At 39.2% G+C, this 21,659-nt stretch overlaps 1 protein-coding gene across 2 annotated transcripts in view; it reads right to left on the minus strand.

Annotated features, from left to right (window-relative positions):
- TENM1 (teneurin transmembrane protein 1) overlaps positions 1 to 21,659 on the minus strand; it is a 735,430-nt gene that overhangs the window by 86,073 nt on the left and 627,698 nt on the right. For both annotated transcript variants that reach the window (XM_070604355.1, XM_070604354.1), the window contains 2 exons: positions 18,818 to 18,838; positions 13,194 to 13,426 (listed from right to left, as the gene is read on the minus strand). In XM_070604355.1, the coding sequence (XP_070460456.1) occupies positions 13,194 to 13,426; positions 18,818 to 18,838 (254 nt within the window). The remainder of the gene's footprint in view (positions 1 to 13,193; positions 13,427 to 18,817; positions 18,839 to 21,659) is intronic.

Below are 21,659 nucleotides of genomic sequence, written 5' to 3' on the forward strand. Positions count from 1 at the left end.
GACTATCTTTGGTCAATGATAAAGCTGACTCGTATTGAGGTTCTTTAATATTGAGGAAGCTCGCCGTCAGCCATTTGGGGAATTCCACATATGGACATGTACTAGAGGTGTTGGTGAGCTCTGTAGCTAACGGAAGAGCCTCAAATCCAATCAGCTCAGAAAATAATGGATTAATGCTGGACACTGTAGGGGGTGTTGAAGACCTCACTCCAGGGCCAAAGCTGATGCATGCTCTGATATGCTGGTAGCTGTGCCTTGGTGCTGTTGGTGCCATGGAATTGACTCCAACTCCTAGTAGCCCTGCCCAGTGTTTTTGTGCCATCCTCTCACCTTCTGGCGCTAGATCAGACAATGCTGTGCTGCTATTCATAGGGGTTTTATGGCCAATTTTGTTTGGAAGTGGGTGATCTGTGCCTTACAGGTTGTTAAATATTTTGAATATCATGTCTGTATGAGTGAAAGGTTTATTTAAAACAAACAAAGAAAAATCACTTTTTAAAGTGGAATTGTCAGGTATAAATTTGCAAGTTGCTTTCTAAACTCTACTTCTGACTTGAAATTTTACAATTATGAAATGCTTCAAATGGCAGACAACTCAGAAAATAGTATTACAGATTGCCATGCACTTACCACCCAAATTAATAGATGTTAACATTTGCTTCCTATACCTCTTAAAAAAAACCCCAAATGTTATGGATACAGCCAAAGCCCCACGTCCTTATCCCTACTCGGTTTTCCCTTCCTTCCCCAGAGGTAACCACTGTCCTGCAGTTAGTGTCATCATTCCTACGCATGTTTTTCATACATTTTATACATATGTATATGTCCACAAATAATATAAGTATTGTTTTTATGCTTCAAAAACTCATGTAGGTGACGGATGGTGGTGATGGTTGCACAACAATGTGAATGTACCTACTGCCTCAGAATTGTACACTTAAAAATAGTTAAAGTGGTAAATTTTGTGTTTTATATATTTTACCACAATAAAAAATAGGCTGATGATACCACACCATATATATTCTTTTGTAATTCTCTCTTTTATTCATGCAACCTCGTGTTTTGTAAATATTGATGTTTTTACATGTAGATCTAGTTAGTTCATTTTTACTTTTGTGTAATATTCCCTCATTTGACTGAACCCTTTTGATGGATTATTAGGTTCCTTCCATTTTTTGTACTGTAATGACATCCTAGCACATGTATACTTCTGATTTTTCATACATTTTTCTTCAGCCAAGCTCCCACCAGTACCTCTCTTCAAGTATTTCAAATACATTGTTGCATTTTTTCCTTTAGTTGGACAACATATTTTGCAAACAATTAAATTAGGGCTGTGTATATATAGTCAACAAAGTTTGACAGAGGAAAATTTAAATACAGCTAAACAATTTTGAAAACACAATGTATATTGCTAGCTTTGAAAACAATCCAGTTAATAAGTTATTAGTTTAAAAATTATTTACTTATCATTATCCTCATCATCATATCTTATTCAGTACTTTATCTGTGCCAGGTACTGGATAAACTCATATTGAGTCATTTCATCCTCTACAACCTGATAAGGAAGGTAGGTCCACTATCTTCATTTTACAGATGAGAACAGTGGCGTAGAGATGTTAGTAATAAATTTGAGCTCAGTTTTATCTGCCTGATTCCAAAGTCTTTTTTTTTTAACTACTCTAAACACTTCCTAAGTTTTCCAAATTGCACAGGGTCCAAGAGGGAAAGACTCATAGTATGATTTAAGGGTCGTTGAAAAGCCTGTCCATTTGCCTTAAGAATACCTTTACTACAGGAAGGCTTTTCTAGGAGGACACAAAGTGTTAGAGACCTTAAGGAAACACGTTGATAAATCTGACTCTATAAAGTTAGAAAACTTCTATATGGTTAAAAAGGAGCAAAATGACAAACTTGGAAAATATTTGCAACACATATGAGAGACAAAGGGATGCATTTCTTAATTTCCAAAGCAGAAAGATCAACAGTTCAGTAGAAAAATGGGCAGAGGATATGAAGGCGCGTTTACTGAAAAAGATACAAATGGTCACAACAGAGATGAAAGTACCCTCAACTACATTTATAATTAAAGAAATTCAAAACAAAGCTGCAAGCTACAAGATACCTGCTGAAGGTAAGGCAAAACGGGCACTCTTCCACACTATTGGTGACAGCGTTAACGTGTTCACTCTTTTGGGAGGACAACTTGGTAATATCTACTACTGCTAAAAATGAACCCTATGTATGTTCTCAGAAAAGTGCTCCAAAATATGTGAACTAGATTGTTCAATGCAGCACTGTAGTGACAAAAGATTTTAAAAAAAACCTTCTCCATCAAGAAGCAAATGGCTTAATAAGTTATGGTATATTTTGTAGTATCATACAGCTCTTAAAAACAAAGAGGTAGATATGTACATGCTTTTATGGAAAGATCTTCAAGATATATTATTAAATGAAAGAAGCTGGGTGAAGACTAACCTATATGGTATGATCTTTTTCTTTTTTGAGGAAGATTAGCCGTGAGCTAACATCTGCTGCCAATCCCCCTCTTTTTGCTGAGGAAGACTGGCCCTGAGCTAACATCCATGCTCATCTTCCTCTACTTTATATGTGGGACGCCTACCACAGCATGGCTTGTCATGTAGTGCCATGTCCACACCCGGGATCCGAACCAGCGAACCCTGGGCCACCGAAGCGGAATGTGCGCACTTAACCGCTGCGTCACCAGGCCGGCCCCTGACTTTTTTATGTAAGAGAAAAATATACATAAAGGTCTCAAAGGAATCACAAGAAACTGTTAACACTGATTACCTTTAAAGAGAGAGACCAGGGTGTGGGCGTTTGTGGTAAAGAAGCCTGGAATTTTCTTTCTGTACCTTTCTATAGAGTTTGAACTTTCAAACCACAGATATATATTTTATGTTTTTGTTTCATATCAACTTGGCTTATCTAGATGGTGAGATGATAGGCCATTTTAATGTTTATTCTTTATACTTCTTTTTCTTAAAAGATAATAAATGTAATTAAAATATCTTTTACTATCAGCCTGCCAGGATTCCTTCAATGTCTTCCCTTTAGGTCTCTCCCTTGACTTATGGTTTCACCCATGCAGCAGGTCTCCAGCAACACGCTCAGATGAGAGTAACCAGTTGTCAACCATCAGTACTATGACACCCCTTCTGGAGAGCTGTCATCTATGAAAGCAAAGAAACCTGAGTCCTCAGAGACTGGCCATAGCACAGAACAGTGTGTGTGTGCATGTGTTTTAAAATAACACGTTTTATGTTTTGTTGAATTATAAAAATAATACACGCTCAGAAAATTAAAGAAAATAAAATCACTCAACATTCCTTAGGCAGCAGTTAGCACTGCTAACATTTAGATAAATTTCCTCTCAAACTATTCTCTCTCTGTGTATACCCTAAATGTGCACCCTTACAGATGTAGCAGCATACAGTACAGCTTTGTTTCCTAAACTTTCCACTGAATATTATTTTGTGAGCACTTTCCTTATGCCTGCAGAGGTGTGCCAAGTTTGGGGGCTGTGGGAGTGATCTGCCTTGGGTGCAGACACTAAGGCGTGTGCATTTTCGGTAGAAATATTAAAAACAATAATAAAACTGATGAATAGTAGGTCTGTATTTACTATCACCATTCACTGGAAATTCTAAACAATGTCAGTGATAAAATATTCCTCCCACTGTCCCATCCCCCTTTAGTGTACCACTTTAGTATGCCCACCCAGTTCTGATCAGGGGAGAGGGAAGAGGAAAGGCTGGATTTCTATCTGGGGAAGACAGGCTGAGGGCTGGAGGAATGGGCTCAGAGTTAGCAAGGGGAGTCACTGAGAGAGGAAATGAAGAGGAGACCTTTCAAACATCCCCTATTTTACCAGTTTTCTGCTTAAGTTCATCCAGTTTGGATAACTTTAGAGAATCTGCTTGACTTAAAAAAAAACCCAAACCAGCAGCTGTCTTTCTTATGTGCAAATAACTTAAGTCATCAGCGCCTTTGAAATGCTGGTCTAAATGCCCTGTGTGGCGCCATCTATAATCCTTGGGCTGAAGTGGCCAAAAAATGCAACCAATTGATCAGTTATAAAATAAAAATGGGTTTCCTGGCTCCATTTCCAGCTGTATTTTAGCCTGTGATGATGTTAAAATCACGGCTTTCCAAAGACATCCGGATTTGCTGCATGTTGTTTGAATTTTACACTCTATACGTGCTAATTCATCCAGTATTGCTGGAGGATCAGTGAAGTCAAAAACATCTTCTGATGACTCCTCTGTTGTGGAGTGAACATTCTAGACTCTCTGGGATGTCAACACACTGTAGACTTTAGATTCACTCAAGAATCAGCAAAGCATGCCAGATCACCAGGAAACGACTTCCTCATTTCTTAGATTTCATAGTCAGCTCCACGCATTTGGTAAACTTGAAACGACTAGGCCATCTTGTATTGATGGTGGAGCAATATGGGGCCATGATCAAAGCTTTAGCTCTAATACAGTTTCATGTTTCAGAACCTTAAAAACAAACATTTTACATTGAAAGAAATTTCCTAATTAACTTCTGAAGAATTTGTTCATTAAAACATCTTACCCTGCTGGAGAAGACTGATAAAGCAAACGTACTACCTTCTGCTGCAGAGAAACTGTATTTAGAAGGAACTTGCTATTCTCATAAAACTTTTAATAGGAAGAAGTGAATCAAATTCCTTAATTACCATTTTATGGTTGGTAAAAGGGCAAATTACATGCCATCCATTTCTAAACTTCTAAATGTCTCTGGTGCTTTTAATTAAAGCTGCCATCTAGAAACTACTAAAGCAATTTTACGCAATTAGTTATTTATAGGTTACCATAATACACCACTCAAAATATGATTTAAGTGATTTGCAGTCTGTTAGTGTGTGATCGCTGTCATTTTTGTTTGGTGGGGAGGGGGTTCTTCTTTTTATCAGCTGAGGTGATTCCTAAGTGGACGGATAAGAAAGATGCGACACTGAGGAGCTGTGATAAGGAAGCAACGTTATTTTGGCTAGTGATCTTAAACAAAAAGAGGAAGAATCATAATTCCACACTCTCTGTCTAGATATGTAGGGTTCTGAGTTTCATTCTAGATAATACTGCTGAAGAGAAGGATATCATTGTTATTCCTCCATCTCTCCCCACTTTGCTGCCATTCTGCCAGATACCTAGCATCGCACTTGCCCATGCTACCTGGAGTAGCTTCCACCTTGGCTTGTCCCCCTCAGGTGATCTCATCTGTCCAAACACACCCATCCTGTGCTGCATGCCCTCAGGGCCCCCATAAAGTGTTTTAGTGAGGGATTAATGTGCTTCTCTCCCAGGCAATATCCTGCACTACAAACTGAAGTTCACATCTGAAGAAAACCCTTATGGAATGAATTTAATGGTGAAATGGTAGACTGCTAAGGGAATTATTTTGGTTAGGTGGGCCTTGGGGGTCTCCTCAAAATACAATATGTATAAGGAACCAGCACTAGAATTACTGTATCTCAAGCTTCTGAGGGAACAACTAGTTAAATCATATACAACGAATCCCACCTGAATCCCACCATACCTTGACTCTTGCTTCTTTTGCGGCACCATTCCTATCTAGAAATTATTGTATCTCAGTTTTATTTACAAGGACATGGGACTTGCCTTCTTCCAAAGTAACTTATTCCATGTTTGGATAATAAGCAGTATTATTATTAGCAAGAGAACAGTAAGCCTGATCATAAGGGCAGGTAACATTTAACGTGTACCCACTACATGCTGGGCACTGCACTTTATACACATTACCGAGCACTCCGTTACGTGGGCAATATTACTAGTATCCTAACTTCATGGATGAGGAAGCTGCAGCTCAGGGAAGTTAGGTGACTCACTCTAGGACACACATTTAAGGAGTGGTGGATTTGGGATTTGCATCCAGTTCTGTTTGACTCCAGAACTTGGGAACTTATCTCTTATGGTGTTTGGCCTCTAAAATGTTACCTCTGTGTTTGCTAGAATCTTATGCACACATGAAAATTAAAATAAATGAAGAAGATGGGGCTGGCCCCGTGGCCAAGTGGTTAAGTCCACATGCTCTACTTTGGCAGCCCAGGGTTTCCCCGGTTTGAATCCTGGGCACGGACATGGCACCGCTCATCAGGCTGTGCTGAGGCAGTGTCCCACATGCCACAACTAGAAGAACCCACAACTAAAAATACACAACTATGTACCGGGGGGCTTTGGGGAGAAAAAGGAAAAATAAAATCTTAAAACAAAATAAATGTAGAAGAAAAAGTCATTTAATAATGCATTTGTAGCCTTATAAAACTTGAATGAACTTAATACAGGTTTCTCTGTATTAACCATGGATGGTTCCTGGACCAATTAGCCAAGGCTAGATGTAAGTGACTTCCTTTTGTCTGACTTCTCCACCAACAGCTTATGGCTTTAGGATTGTGTCAGAAAAGGCAGAAAGGTTCTCAAGTTCCAGCCACTGACATAATATAAGGTCAAAATCTTTTGACCATCATAAGCAGATGCATTAGACTAACTGCAAATAACAAGTTAAGCTCTCATTCCGGTTGTATAACAGACACTAAGTCCTCTGGTGTAGCTGCTGTAAATTGAGAGACCAATAACACAGTTTAGGAAAGAAATCTCCAGAAGTGGAAATAGCACGGTATCACTGAGTAACGGAAAGCAACTATTTTGCCTAAATTTTAAGGCTTTGTCAAACATATTCATCTCAAGATGCTCTGATTCTAGAACAAGGAGGTGGGAATAAAGTTCCAACAGGAAATGCCTTGAAGCTGGGAATTTGGCCATGGGTGGCAGAATGTTGATCTTACCCAAAAAGCTTACTTCGCTAAGTGGCTCTTTCAAACCTTTCCCTTATACCTCAAGGCTTAACATTACTTCCTCATTTTTGGCAAAGTAGATCCACTTCTCTGAGAACACTGAGGTTATCAGAATGGAGTACCACCAACCTTCTAGCTCCTTCTATCTACAAACTTATCCTCATCTCTACACCTAACATTACTTTAGGATAGTCTCTCCAATCTCCCCTCCCATTCAAGGCCTATTCTGTCCCAGTTTCCTCCAGACCTGTTTTCATCACTTATTCTCTGTCTTCTGTGTGTTTGCATTTACCTACAACCATTGCCACGTCTCCTACAGAAAAAGCCTCCCCTGAGTGCTTTGTCCTCTCACTACTTATCACTCTCTCTCTTGCATCCAAGCTTCTCAGAAGAGTGATCTTCACTGTGGTATTTACTTTCTTACCTCGTATTGGCTTGTCAAGTGACAGAAATCTGGCTTCCACCTCTACCACCATTCAAACCACCAATGGCAGTGTCACCAATAAACTCCTCACTGCCTAATCCACTGGCTACAAATGTGTGACATTTGATACTGTTTTCCACACCTTCTTAAAATAATCTATTCCCTTGGCTTCCTGGATACCAAGCTCTCTTTGTTCGCCTCCTTTTCTTCTGAAGGCTTCCCTTCTGTCTCTTTCATTAGATCACCTTCCATCGTCTACCCTATAGATATTAGTACTCTCTATCATTTCTTTGCCCCAGTCTCACTGCGGTGCATTTACTAGCCTGTCACTAAAATAATCAATCAAAAATGCATGCATTGGATGATCAAGTCACTCTCCTGCTTCAAATCCTTTGCCCATAGGATAAAATCCGAACTTCCCATTCGTGCCCCTTCTCCTCCTATTAGCCTCAAATGTTTTTACTTTAACAGTACTTATTTATTTATAGTTTCCTAAATATACCGTTCATTTTACTTATGCTGTGCTTGCCTGCAATTTTGTTGAGCGCTGGTCCTATGCCAATCCAAATGGCTATGTCACCATAATGGTTCACACACTAAAGGAATTTAGGAAAAACCTTACTACCCCTCATTGCATAGGAGAACCAAAAGAACATTCTCATACCTGTTTGTGCACTATACTTTCCCCCCACAGACACCAGTGATATCAGCAAGATGTCACTGATTAGAGTTTTAGTATCTTTCAATTAACCCCCAATTTCGCCTTTCAGAATAGCACGTAGATGCCAAGGGGATCAGTAGAGCTTCAGGGTGCACCTCAGATAGATCTGGGGAGGGACAAAACAGATTGTTTTTGTCTAGACTTTATCATACCCAGCTTTCTTAATTGCCAATAAAGTTCAAGTGACTCCTGTATGATTAGAGTCATGAATACCCTAAAAACACTTTTGGAACCTGTCAAGATTTAAGGAGCATTTCCCTTCTTGGGAACAGCTCAGGGGCTGTTTGCACTTGTCTGATATTGCCTAAGTCCTGCTGAGTTCTGAGGTCAGTTTGCTTAAAGACACACATGATAATAGAGATATAATCCTTGGTGAGGTCCAGGAGAACCAAATTAAGTCATTGATTAATTTCATCTTGTCCAGTCACTCCTTCACCCTCTGTATCTACTTAAAAAAATAAATGTATTCAGCTTGTCACAAATTTTATTTTATATCCCCACCTAGTACCATTTCACATTCTGCTTAAGTACTTGGTCATCTATTACATGACTCATTAGTTTGAGTTCTCTGTAGAATTAAAGAAAGTTGCAGTAAAAATAATAAATGGAATCTAAGTTTCAACTACATCATCCATGCATGTTTTAAAAGCATCTTTCAAAGTCAATTCAAACTCATATACAATGCCAGGGATTAGCACACTATCAACCTCTTTGCTAAACTTTTTTTCCTTGCCCCATTACATTGAAGTATTGATGAGCAAAATGGCAAATGTTTCCCTTTATTGGGATTCAAATCAAAGTGCATAAAACTGTATCAGATAAAGACTTCTTCCCAGGCGAAGTACCCAGGGGCTATCTTATATGAAATTCTATTCAGGAACACTTCCACTTTTCCTTTAAACAAAATTTGTAGTTACCAGTTGCAGTCAAGTAATTTAATAAAGTTAAGGTTTCCTGGCTCCATCACTTAAGAAAAGTTGGTGAAGTTCCTAATTGCAGAATCTTCCAAAGAGATATGACAAGGTTTCCTGGAGATTTATTTGAATAATTATACTTACAGACTATGCAAATACTATGTAGCGCACTATGGGTACACTGCCAGGTCAGAAAAATTAGAGAAATAGTTTTAACGGGAAAAGGTAACTAAAAGACATTTCTTTAGCAAATAAAAATACTTTGTTCCCATTGAATACATGTTTTTAGATTGAAAAGCATTTTCCCAATATTTCCTATCTTTCCAGAGAAGCCAACAGAGACAATGGATTTGAGTTAAGGGCAGGCAGTGTGGTATGGGGGAGGCATTATGGGCTTTTTTTTTTTTTTTCCCGCATCGTAGGTTTTAGAGTCAGGCAGACCCGCTTTGAGCTTCAGTGTTATCTGTAAACTGTATGACTCTGGGTAAATCTCTTAACCTATCTGAGTCTCTGTTTCCTCATCTATACAGTGGGGACAATACTATTTACCTTGCGAATTGCTGTGAAGATTAGATATACTGTGTGTAAAGTGTCTAACACAGTGTGTGGCACACAGTGGTCACTCAGTAAGTTATAGCTATGGCTATTTTAATACATTAGAGCTTGGAGAGAGATCATCACAAGCCCATCCTTCAGCTTAAAATCTAAGAATCTCAGGGCCTAGTGTTTAAATGACTAGCCCAATGTAACAAAACTAGTCAATGGCATCATTAAGTCTATTTAATGTTCAGGGAGATGAAACCACAGTGAGGTACAGTGACTTACACAGGGTCATTCAAAGAAACACTGGCATTACACGGATTGAACAAGAAAGTCTAAGCTCCTTAATCCGGTATTTGTCACAATTTCCTGCCATTTCTCAAAAAAAAAAAAAAAAAAACCCACGGATTCTGACCTTTTACCTTTTGCTGACTGTTTTTTAATCCCATTTGATAATTTATTCTGATTTAAGGACGAATGATCTCAAAAGCAAATTTTATTTCATCCTATTTTTAGAATAGATTCAGAAAATAAATTAGCTGTCTTGCAGACTAACATTTATTTGACTTACCTTGCATAATTAAGGACATGTTGGAGAACCTGCCTATAATTGCAATATGTTGCTTGTTAAAGTCTTAGAGCAAGCTCTCTTTCCTAACCTAGAAATGGTACTCCCTAGATGTACATTTCTATTTTCTACTGATCTACAGCGTTTCTTTATTAGCTTCTGGGTGGAGAGAAAAATCAAACCTCTCCTTAAAGAAATCCATTAAACGTTTGCTGTCTTCCAAGGGAGAAGGAAGAAGGAGCTGATGTGCATGGTAGTTGTAAAGCAAAAAACAAACACATTGGGCTTTCTTGAGAGATAAAGAACCTACAGGAGAACCTCAAAGACATAATTAGCAATTAGCAATACTCTCCTTTCAATTCGCACACTGTGCTTTAATGATTTCTTGCGTGATTTTTCCTTCTTCTCCCGAACTCTATGAAATTGCCCTGCAGCATTCCATATAATGAGCATCTCACTTCTGATTCACTGCCAAAGGTAAGTGCTGTCTATATTCAGCATAGAGATAGGTGCCCTAGCTAGGCATCTAAATGCTCTGACCAGCATTTTCAGAGTAACTGATGTCTGGACATAGGTTCTGCCATCTGAGTGATTTTGAAGATCACTAACAGGGTCTTGAAACACTGTTAACGTGGTTGAAGGAGATGTGGTTGATACTTAGTGTGAGCCACACATTCCCCTCCTTTAAACATTCTCATTCACTCACTGCATCAGTGCAGATGTTGCCAACATCAGCTTCAGTACCTTATGTAAAAGCTGTCTGAGATGGATTAGATATTCAGCTGTCCTGAGGCCTGGGCCAGATGTTCTTAGGTCCCCTTACTGCTTTGGGATGAATAAAGTGTACCAGATTACTCTAAAGGCCACTCTTGGATAGAGAGATGGATAAATCAACCAAAGGAAAATGCACTACTAGCTATGACAGGAAGAAAAACTTAGTTTAATATTAACTTTAATAGATATATAAATTTTGGCACTCTCATTACTGATGCTTCAAGACTTCATGTAAATCCTGTTCATCAGGACTCTATTATTGCTGCTTTCCAAGCAAAAAAAAAAAGAAAAAGAAAAAGCTGCAGTGAACCAATTATTTGCTTTATTTGGAAAAGCCGAGATATTCATCCTCTATGTGGCAGGTTGAATGTGGTAGGCGAGATGAGTGGTTTTCATACTAGCAGCAACTCAGGAGGATGTCAATTTCAGGCACAATACAAGCTTGATTCCTCCTTATTTCTTATGCAGAAATCCTTATAATACCTGCAAGAATTTTAAACCTGTGGAAAAGGTGGGACCCAGCCTGCTGTGTTTCCTTGAAAGATGAGCTGATTTTATGTTGTATCTTGACGGATGCATTCACTTATCAAATATTGATTGTGGACCTACTGTGTGTAAGGAATGAGAGCTGGCACACGAGAAAAAAAATGTTTCAAAACACTTTACCATGATACTTGGGAGGCTTATGTTCCCCTAGGGTAAAACGTCTTCCCCTTTAAGCACCACTGAAATTCTTTTTAGGAATACTTGGTACAGATAAGCCTTACCTAATTGATCAGTTACACAATAAGCATGTGCCGGGGACCTCACACTGTGCAAGATATTGCTGGAGAGGTGGGGGAGATTCAAAAGAAATATTAGATGTGGTTTCTCATCTCAAGCAACTTACTTCGGTAGTAAAAAACCTCCCATTCATGAAAAAATTGGAAAGTAAAAGAAGGCAAAATATAATCAAGTGCTAATTGAGTAGTGTAGATACTGTTAAAGAAATTCAGATTTAATGGGCTGGGCTTAGCCAGAGGGGCTTTATGACAGATACAGGCCTTGAAGAAATGGAAGGCTTTAAAATCTGATTTTAGTTGGAATTTAATCCCCATATGGCAAATGTCAAATGGCTAAAGAGTAACCTCTTAATATTTGAAATAATAAGTGACCATCTAACAAATTAAACACATTGACTTCACTATATTTTTTGGCATGGAAAGATGCTCATAACACATTAAGTATGAGGAGCAGATTATAGAACTGCGTTCTAATAATTCGATTGCATTTATTAGAGAATAAAATATATGATACGCATAGGAAAAATCTAGAAAGATATACACTAAAATGTTAACAGTGGTTTTCTACATGTGGTAGGATTATGGGTGATTTTAATTAAAAACATTTTTTGTGTTCTCTCTTCTAATTTTCTGCAACAAGTGTGTATTATTAGAATAATAGTTAAAAAAACCACTGACTTCTTAAAATCCACTAAAACAAATACTTCATAAGACCTACTAAAATAAAAGACACACACACACACACACACACACACACACACACACAATATCTTGGAGAAGGAACAGAAAAGAATGATTAAATAATTATGAAAGTTGGGTGGATGATTTATGATGACAGACTTAAAAGTTGACTATCTTTCCGCTTAGTGGCCTAAGATGGGAATGTGGTCCAAGTCCATAAAATCATGAGGCCAATGGGGAGAACACAGATTTATTCACAAATCCCAGGCAACAGAACTGAGGGGTGGCACTTGGAGATTGAGAGGTAAATTTAGGAGAAGTAGAAATAAGGCCAAGCTCCCACAAAAGGCAAAAAAAAAAAAAAAAATTGGAATTTATTGTCTTAGGGGTGATATAAACTGAAAACATAAATAGCTTCAAGAATGATTTAGACAAATTAAAGGAAGAAAGGTTCATTAAAGATTGGTTGTTAAGCGAAAGCCAGAAATGTCTAGAGTCTGTGAGATAGTCAACATATTTACTTGGTAGAAGGCGGGCACAGACGTGGATCCCAGCCAGCGCAGGCCACAGTGCTAAAGCCTATGTCTTTGAGGTTCTCTGCCATGCCAGGAGTTAAGCTTGCAGTTGTTGGACTGTGGGGTTTCCCAAAGAGAGGTTGGGGTGTCAGGGAGGCGCTCAGAGGGCTCTGGGCAATAATTATCAACCAGAAAAGAAGCATTTCTTTATTTTAGTACCAGTTATGACTATACTGATGCATATTGGCTAAAAATTAGTCCTGAGTGGACCTATCTTCTGGGATAGACTTCACAGACTATGTCTGTTAGAGGCATATTGAGCTGGATAGACTACAGTGTGGCTACAGTCTTAGGATTTTTTGAAGTCAAATGAAATCTTTAGATGCCTTAAAGGATTTCTTTTTTTTTTTACCTCGTGGGCTGTTCAGTGAAGCTTCCGATGCTCTCCCGCCGTCTCCACAGTGACTCTGGTCAAAGGGAAGGCACTGGTCACCTGTTCCTGCCACCACCTCGAAATTCTTGGACAGATCTTTTGTTTCCACAAGAGATTTCAACTTGTAGACTTTTCGAGTATTGGTGTCTGATAGATAAAGTGATTCAGACACAGGGTCCATAGCCAGATAGTATTTGTGAGCAGGACTTGTGCTAAGGAAGAGAAAAGTAAAGTTATTCAAAGCAATTTGTTCAGTATGCACCCCCTAGGGTTTGCCTTTTGTCACAAATGGAAAATTCTCTTAAGAAATGAAGGAATTAATGTATCTTCCTCCTTATGTAGCAAGGAGATAGATACTTTGTTTTTCTAGTAATAGGGCTGGGTACAAAAAAATTCAATGTGTACGGCTACCCTGTAATGATGCTGATATTTCAATACCACTCATTTGAGGGTAGAGAAAGAAGCAGAAGAGAGAAAATCCCAGGAGATTATTTCTCTCATACGTACCTTTCACACTCAGTTCTCCAGTGACTTAGTAGATGACTGCCTGGATGTCTCACAGTCACCTCCAACTCAACAAATCCAAAACAGAAGTTATTCTCTTCCTGCCTTCCCCATCCTTCAATAACCTACATCTTCTCTTCCAGGCTTCCTGCCTTACTGGGGGACACTACCATCCTCTGAGGCTCCCGCTGTAAATTGAAAGGCGTGTCCAAAGACAGAGGAGTGTCGTTTAGGAAGGGCTGTGCTGGACATACATTGCCAACCTTTTTTTCTCCAAGCTTCCCTTTTTTAGCTGCCCACCACACTTCTCTAATCCATTTTTTCCTTCTTTCAGGACATTAGAGAACTGATTACATTTGATCTTTTTTTTAGTTATAATCACAATCAGCCATACCTCTGAAAGGTGACTCTAAAGTTATCTTGATTGGATTTTGGTATTCCTGAAATTCTTCAATTAGATATTTACGTGGGATCTCTTGTGTTATTTTTATCTGCATACATGACTGAGCTCATTCATTAATTTTGATTCTTCCTAATTTCATTTTTTTTTTTTTGGTGAGGAAGATTGGCCATGAGCTAACATCTGTGCCAATCTTCCTCTATTTTTTTTTGTTTGTGGGATGCCTCCACAGCATGGCCCGATGTGTAGGTCCATGCCCGGGATCTGAACCTGTGAACTCTGGGCTGCTGAAGTAGAGTGCACAAACTCAACTATTATGCCATTGGACAAGCCTCTCATGTTTTTGATGACTGCAGTAACTTTGGTTTGGGGGATATTTTGCTTGAACCTAAGGTCCATGTACTGCTGACATAAGCCAAGCCCCAAACTTGGAAGTTTAATCCTTACTCCCTCTTTTTCTCTCCACATGCAGTTGTGCATGAAAACTATCCATTCTCTTCTTCTACCCCTCCTGCCATCACATTAGTTCTAACTCTCATCATCTCTGGCAGGAATATTTTCTATATTCCTGCTCATAAGAGGTGTTTTTGAAATCTTAAATCCATTTTTTTCACACTGCCTTCAGGTTTATTCTGATAATTTGGCTCCCAGCTTTAAAAACTCTGAAAACTTTTTAATGTTTCTTGGTGTGGTATACAAGCCTTTCTTCACTTAATAAATTCTCACATGCCTTTTAAGGCTTTACTCATGTTTGAGGGAAGGCTTCCCTAAATCTCCAGTCTGGGTTATTTGCACTATGCTTACCTCTGTTTTGGGAATTACATATCATATTAATTTTTTTTGGTGTTTGTATCCCCCAATAAACCATGAGAGCTTGGAAGAGTACCCCTTTGTTTTATCTCTAACATGTCACTGCCCAGCACTCTGCTTCGCACACAGTTGTCTAAGCTAGAAACCAGAAGGTATTCTTTCCTCCTCCTTCTTTCTATCGTTTCATATAGCCAGAATGCAGCATGGTTTTTTTTTTTTATTTCTACCTCCTAAACCCTTCTCCAATCTGCCAACTTCTCTTTATTTCCTGTCATGAGTCTAAGGCTCCATCATCTCTCACTTGAACTCTTTCCTTGGTACCATTTCTGTATTGTGTATTTGTTCAATAATTCATTAAAAAGTATTTACTAAGTGCAAACAATGTACCTAGGAACTGTGCTGTGGTCTGGAAGCCTACTTGTGTGCATGATACCGCCCCCTTCTTCGTGACACTCACAGTCTAGTGGGGGAGTGAGATCAGTAAGCAGGCTACGACTGTCATAAATACAGGTGCTACAATGGGAGAAGTAGAGAGGGAGAGAAATGAGCAGAGAGGAGGGACACGTGACCTCGTAGTATTTGTCACGTTGTATTAGCACTACTTTTAAAAATTATTAACTGAAATCCATACTTTATTCAGATGTCCTTAGTTTTTACCTAATGTCATTTTCCTGTTCTGGGATTCCACCTAGGATACCAAATTATATTTAGTCCTCATATCTCCTTAGGCTCCTCTGGGCTGTGACAGTTTCTCAGACTTTCCTTATTTTTTATGACCTTAACAGTTTTAAGGAGTACTGGTCAGGCATTGGTCTATTGGAATGTGCCTGATTTTTTCTCATAGTTAGACAGGGGTTATAGTTTTTGGAAGGAAGACCACAGATGTAAAGTGCCATTCCCATCAAATCGAATCAAGGGTTTATATCACGTGACTTATCACTGTTGATGTTGATCTTGATCTTCCGGCTGAAGTAGTATTTGTCAGGTTTCTCCACTGTAAAATTACTCTTTCTCTCCCTCTTTTCATATTGTACTCTTTGGAAGGAAGCCACTTTACAAAGGTAAGACTTAAGGAGTAGGGAGTTATACTCTACCGTTTTGAGGGTGGAGTATCTACATAAATTATTTGGAATTCTTCTGCATGAGAGCTTTATCTCTTCTCCCTTTATTTATGAATTCAACCATTTATTTATATCCTTACAGACTCATGGATTTTTGTTTTATACTTTGCATTAAAATCCAATGCTACTTTGTTTTATTGCTCAAGCTGTTCCAGCTTTAGCCATTGGGAGCTCTTTCTGTAGGCTTGTGTGCCCTTTTGACACACCCTTATCGATGTCGAGTGTTTTCTCTTTTTTTGAGCACTTCCTTACTTTCTAGAACTACAAGATGCTCCAGGCTTATCTTGTATAATCCCTGCTCCAGTACTAGAATGAGTCATTTCTCCAAGGAGCCCTGGTTCCTTTTATTGGAGAATGGTATTAGAAACCAAGATCTGACTGCTGGGCATAAGCACTATTTTTTTCACATCTCCCTCTCTCTAACTATTCTGAACTCTTTGCAGGCAGGAATCATATTCATCTGTCTATCCTCACTGCCAAGAGAGTGTCTGATAGGGTCAATATGCAGTAAGTGCTGAACGAAACTGAACCATAGGACGTGAAACTGACTAAGACATGGAAGAGTTCAGGCCCTGGCTACCTAGCCAAGCAAAATGGAGGGGAGAGGGTCATCAGAATAATTAAGATACTCTTACGAACTGGCATGTTCTTGATTGTATTTGTAATTATATTTGCCCTCTATGCATATTTTTGTATGATAATGACAGTAAAGAGAGACAAATACTGATTTGAGATCCAGTATATAGTTTTAATTGGAAAAAAATCAGATCCAATTGGAATTCTTGATTTTTTTCTACTTACCTTCATCAAATAAGAGAATCCGGTAGATTCCAGGGACATCTTCAACCCTGGAACCACCATGACAGCTGCTGTAAATAAACTGTAAAGGGCCCCAACAGATTCCAGAATTGATTTGGCAGTCATATCAGGCAAGGCATCTCTGTAGCAAAGACTGCTTAAATAGGGGTTTGAGTAAAAGTTTTTACACACTTAGTTGAATTTTTGCCTGCAGAATAAAATTTCTCCAGTGCCCCTAGATCTTTCTAGAATAAAGAAGGGGTCACAACCCTTCCCTAAAACAACCTTCAATACATTGGTCGCCAGTTTGTGGAAGTTTCAACTGAGCCAGATTAATCATGTTGTGTTTAGGTAAAGTCCATAGGTTATTTTTCTAAGAGAAATGTTATTCGCACAAAAGCACTTTGGAATGCATTACATTCATTTATTATTGAATACCCCCAATGTGACTGAGAGGGAAGTTAGAATTATCATTCTCCACAAATCTCAGCTGGGGGAATCCAGACATATAGAGGGCTAACCCAGGGTCACTAACAAGCTTGTGCCTGGACTAAGATTAGATTAGATCACATGTGATGGTGTGTGCAGAATATCTTCAGAATACTCTTGCTCTGAAAGTGGCAAACTGCCCCCAGCTTTCTTGCTTTCTTCTAACTGAGCGACATATCCTATGTTGCTCAGCTAGGCTGTTCTCAAACTTTGTGCACTGGCCTTTAGAAAACGGAATAGCCCAACACACCAAATTCAAATCTGATTAATATCATTTTCTTGGCAGCCAACAGTGAGGAAGTTCTCCTATATTAATATGCAATTTCTTGCCATCTCATGCCATTTCCCAAGCGCACTTCAGTTCTTTTGAGATGGGTTTCTTTCTACTTTCTGAAAACATGCCATACCTGAGAAAGAAAAACCACTGGACTGCATTCCAATTTGTTCTAACCCCTCGTGTCTAAATGCATATTGCAATTTGAGATATGTGAAAATTTCTTTTATAACTTCAGTGTTAGATTTATTGTCACCTTCTGGTTAGCTTTACATTTGAGCAATGCCCTTCAACTTAGCAAAGATGACTTCATTCATGCTAGTTAAAATCACATAGATTGTTAAATGGGCAATTCATGCTTATAATCAATCCTGTGCAACACTTTACCAGTAAGCAATTTGACAACCAACTTAATTTGTTTAAGGAATCAGTTATGCCAAAGTAGCACGGCTGATCTTGTGCACTGGCATTTAGGAAGTGGCATCCCCAAATGGAATCCAAATTAAAAATCCTATCAGAGCCATTTGGATGACAATTGGCATTCGGAAGTGAACAAATTCAATTTTCTTCTTTGCAATTTCAGGTAATTTAGGGCAATTTTGACAAGCGTAATGTATAAACAAATTGAATAGAAATACTCATTATGATTAATTTCAGAGCTATGTGCCATTGTCGGTAAATGGTCAGTTTAAAGTTTTCCTGTTAGTTCTTTTTGGTGGGAGGAAATAGAAACCAAGAGGTCGCATAAAAGGAAAAAGAAAAATCTTACTCAAGAAGGTCATTGTCGTCACTGTCTCTTAATACACTGGTCAACTCTACTTCTGGACCTAGGAAGATTGCTGTATTCCTTCTCTATCTACCTGCAACTTGAAAACATCGAATCTATTTGAACTTACAGACTCCTTTCTGATATTACCTAAGGAAAACATGATGACACTTAAGGCCTTGCTTTCCCATGAAGTACTGGACTGCCAGCTTTCACTTATCCTGTTTTCTTTTTGATATAGTCTGATCCTTCAGCAAATTCCAACTTAGTGGAGCTCTCTTTCTTTGGAAGACACTTACCTGAGTCATAACTTCCAAATTCACTTTCACATTATTCCTTTAACCTTATTTAGGAAGTAAAATTTCCCTTTTAGCACATTATTAGGAGGTGACCTCTTAGGCAAGAAGGAGCATTAGGCAGCTGCCTAGGTGATTTGCTTACCTATGTCTGGTATCTCTGTTTCTAGGGTGCACAAGGTATCCACGAGTGGCAGGTAAAAGCAAATAAAGAGTCATCAGTATCATTCAACAAGCCAAATCGAACCAGACACACCCATTCCTAACTCAGCTTGTGGCTCTTAGAGAGACTCTGCAGGGATGGTTCAGTCAGATGTGCAAGCCAAAATGGACCCAATCCCTCTTGGCTTCTCCTTCCAAGATGGCGTCCAGGCGATTAAATATCTTGCTAGGTGGGTGGGCAAAGCTCTAAGGCAGTTTTATCAAAAAGTTCTCTCTGGACTGTCTTCATCAGAACCACTAGGGTTCTCACCACACGTGCAGCTTCCCAGCACTTTCCCTAGTTGTACTGAATCAGAATCTTGAGGTGGCAGTGGGGCTGGGGAATTTTATTTTTTAACAAATTCAGCTGGTGATTCTGATACAAAATAAGGTTTAAGGGCTAGAGTTTGAAGAAGTAGCCACTGCAAAGTGTCTGACCATTCTAGATACTGTTTTGAAAGGCACCTTATCAAAAATGCAAAATCACTATTTTTTTTTTTTTTGCAGGGGGGGTGGTGAGGAAGATTGGCCCTGAGCTAACATCTGTGCCAATCTTCCTCTGTTTTGTATGTGGAATGCTGCCACAGCATGGCTTGATGAGCGGTGTGTAGGTCTGCACCTAGGATCTGAACCCATGAACCCTGGGGCTCTGAACTGGAGTGCGTGAATTGGACCACTACGCCACCAGGCTGGCCCCTAAATCAGTGTTTTGTTTTCGTCTTGTGTGCAACAGACATCCCAAACATAACCCTGAGCCGCTCACATAATCTCAGAGGTAAGACAGGGATGTTAGCACATTACTTAGCAATGTTAAAAAAAACCTAACAAATCGAAAGTAGAAAGGTTTTCCCGTAGACGGTGACAGAACGTCCCCGGCATCAAAATAGCTTCAGTCAAACATCACGTACATCAGCCAGTAGGGCCTTGTGTCTTCCAGCTATTCACTCTCCAAGGGAGCAGCTGGGGTAGGCAAACAGAACTGTCAGGTCAGGAGAAGTAGAACACTTCGGGGGTCCCTGATCTGTCAACCTTGGCAAAGGGTATTGCCTAGGGTGTTTCACTCTGGGACCTGATATGAGGCTTCTCACACGGATCTGCATACAGGCCTGACTTTGGGTCAAATCTTCCCAGAACGAAAAGGCTAGAATCATCTGTAAAATATAGTCATTTTAATTTTAAAATCCTTTTAAACCTGGCCCTTACGTCATTTTGAAAAACATGAAGATAACAAATCTTTTTATCTAAACTAGAAAATGTTCTCATTTTTGGAAACGTCAGGCAAGAAGAAAGGATACAAAATGATTTCATTTGAAGCTATCTTCTACTACTGATTCAATCCTTTTAACAGAGAATCTTTCTGGGATTTTACTAGTTGGCCCACAGGTCAGAATCCACTGACTTTTCTGTTTTTTCGGCCCTCCACAAAAGGGTGGGCATCTTGTGGGTTGACACAAAAGGTCAAAAGGGAAGGACGGGGAACTCTGATGAGAAACCTGGCCTCGGGCATTTGAACTTGTTTGTTTCTTTATCTCTGGACACTTGCTGGTTTTTGTGGCCTCTAAATTACAGGGTGAGTGTGCTTGAGACTGGCTGTAATCACTGTTACATGGTTGATCCTCCTGAAGGAAATTTAATTGTGAAATTACTAGAAGGACCTCATTAAACATGGTTTCATCTATAACAGAATCTCATGGTGCAGAACGATTTGTGTGGCTACAAAGGATTTTGAAATTCTTAGGTGATGGTAAGGAGTGGAGAGGGGGATGATTTGACTTTCTTGCAGCTGCTTCTGATCCTGCCAATAATGTCACTGTGAATTGGGAAAGATGTCCCATATTATGCAGAGCAGCTTCTCTCATTAACATCTCAGAGGGAGGAAGCGAAAATGACGGAATTTATTTCCAGTGTGTGACCTTGTTCTGTCTCAGAATTACTTTTCGTTAAGGATTTAGGATTGAGCCACCACCAAAGTCGGTCTGCTGTCTAGCTAGCGTCTGACTACACGCTGAGGGGCCAGTGTGTGAGCTCTTCACAAGTGCCCGGGCCCGTCAGTGGGCATCACCACCTGGCAACTGGCTGACTTGAAGCTTGTCGTGAGTTAGGAGGAGAAAGGAGTGGAATTGCAAATCTTTTCAGAGCAAGAAATGTTCCTTTAAGTTGATCTTTGATTTTTTTCAGGATCTAAATGATGAAAAGGGCCATCTATTCTTCTTTTTTAATTAAAAAAAATTATTGATATATAATTCATATACTATAAAATTAACCCTCCTAAAACGTACAATTCAGCAGTTTCCAGTACATTCATAGAGTTGTGCAACCATCATCATCACCCAGTTCCAAAACATTTTCATCATCTCACGAAGAAACCCTGTATGCATTAGCAGTCAATCCCTAGTCCTCCCCTCCTCAGCCCCAGGCAACCACTAATCCGCTTTCTGTCTCTATGGATTTGCCTATTCTAGATAGTTCATATAAATGCAATTGTATAATACGTATCCTTTTGTGTCTGGCTTCTTTCACTTAGCATAATGTTCAACTCATTCTTTTTATATTGTTGTGAGGTGGGGGATGGAGAAAGAGGGGATATGCCAACTTTGGAGTTACTACCTAGTGACCTGGCATCATTAGAGTTTGCCTGGACTGCTCTGTGGTGGCTGAAACACTTTCGTTGTTCTTCATTTTGTTCTTAGCTTCTTTCCTTATACTCAGCCAGCAATATTTGATGTTGGAAGAACAGACTTTCCTCCCTGCTCATCTTTCCATGGTATTCTTCCTTTGAAGACCAG

The sequence above is a fragment of the Equus przewalskii genome, chromosome X (assembly GCF_037783145.1).
Source record: "Equus przewalskii isolate Varuska chromosome X, EquPr2, whole genome shotgun sequence".
NCBI lineage: Eukaryota > Metazoa > Chordata > Mammalia > Perissodactyla > Equidae > Equus > Equus przewalskii.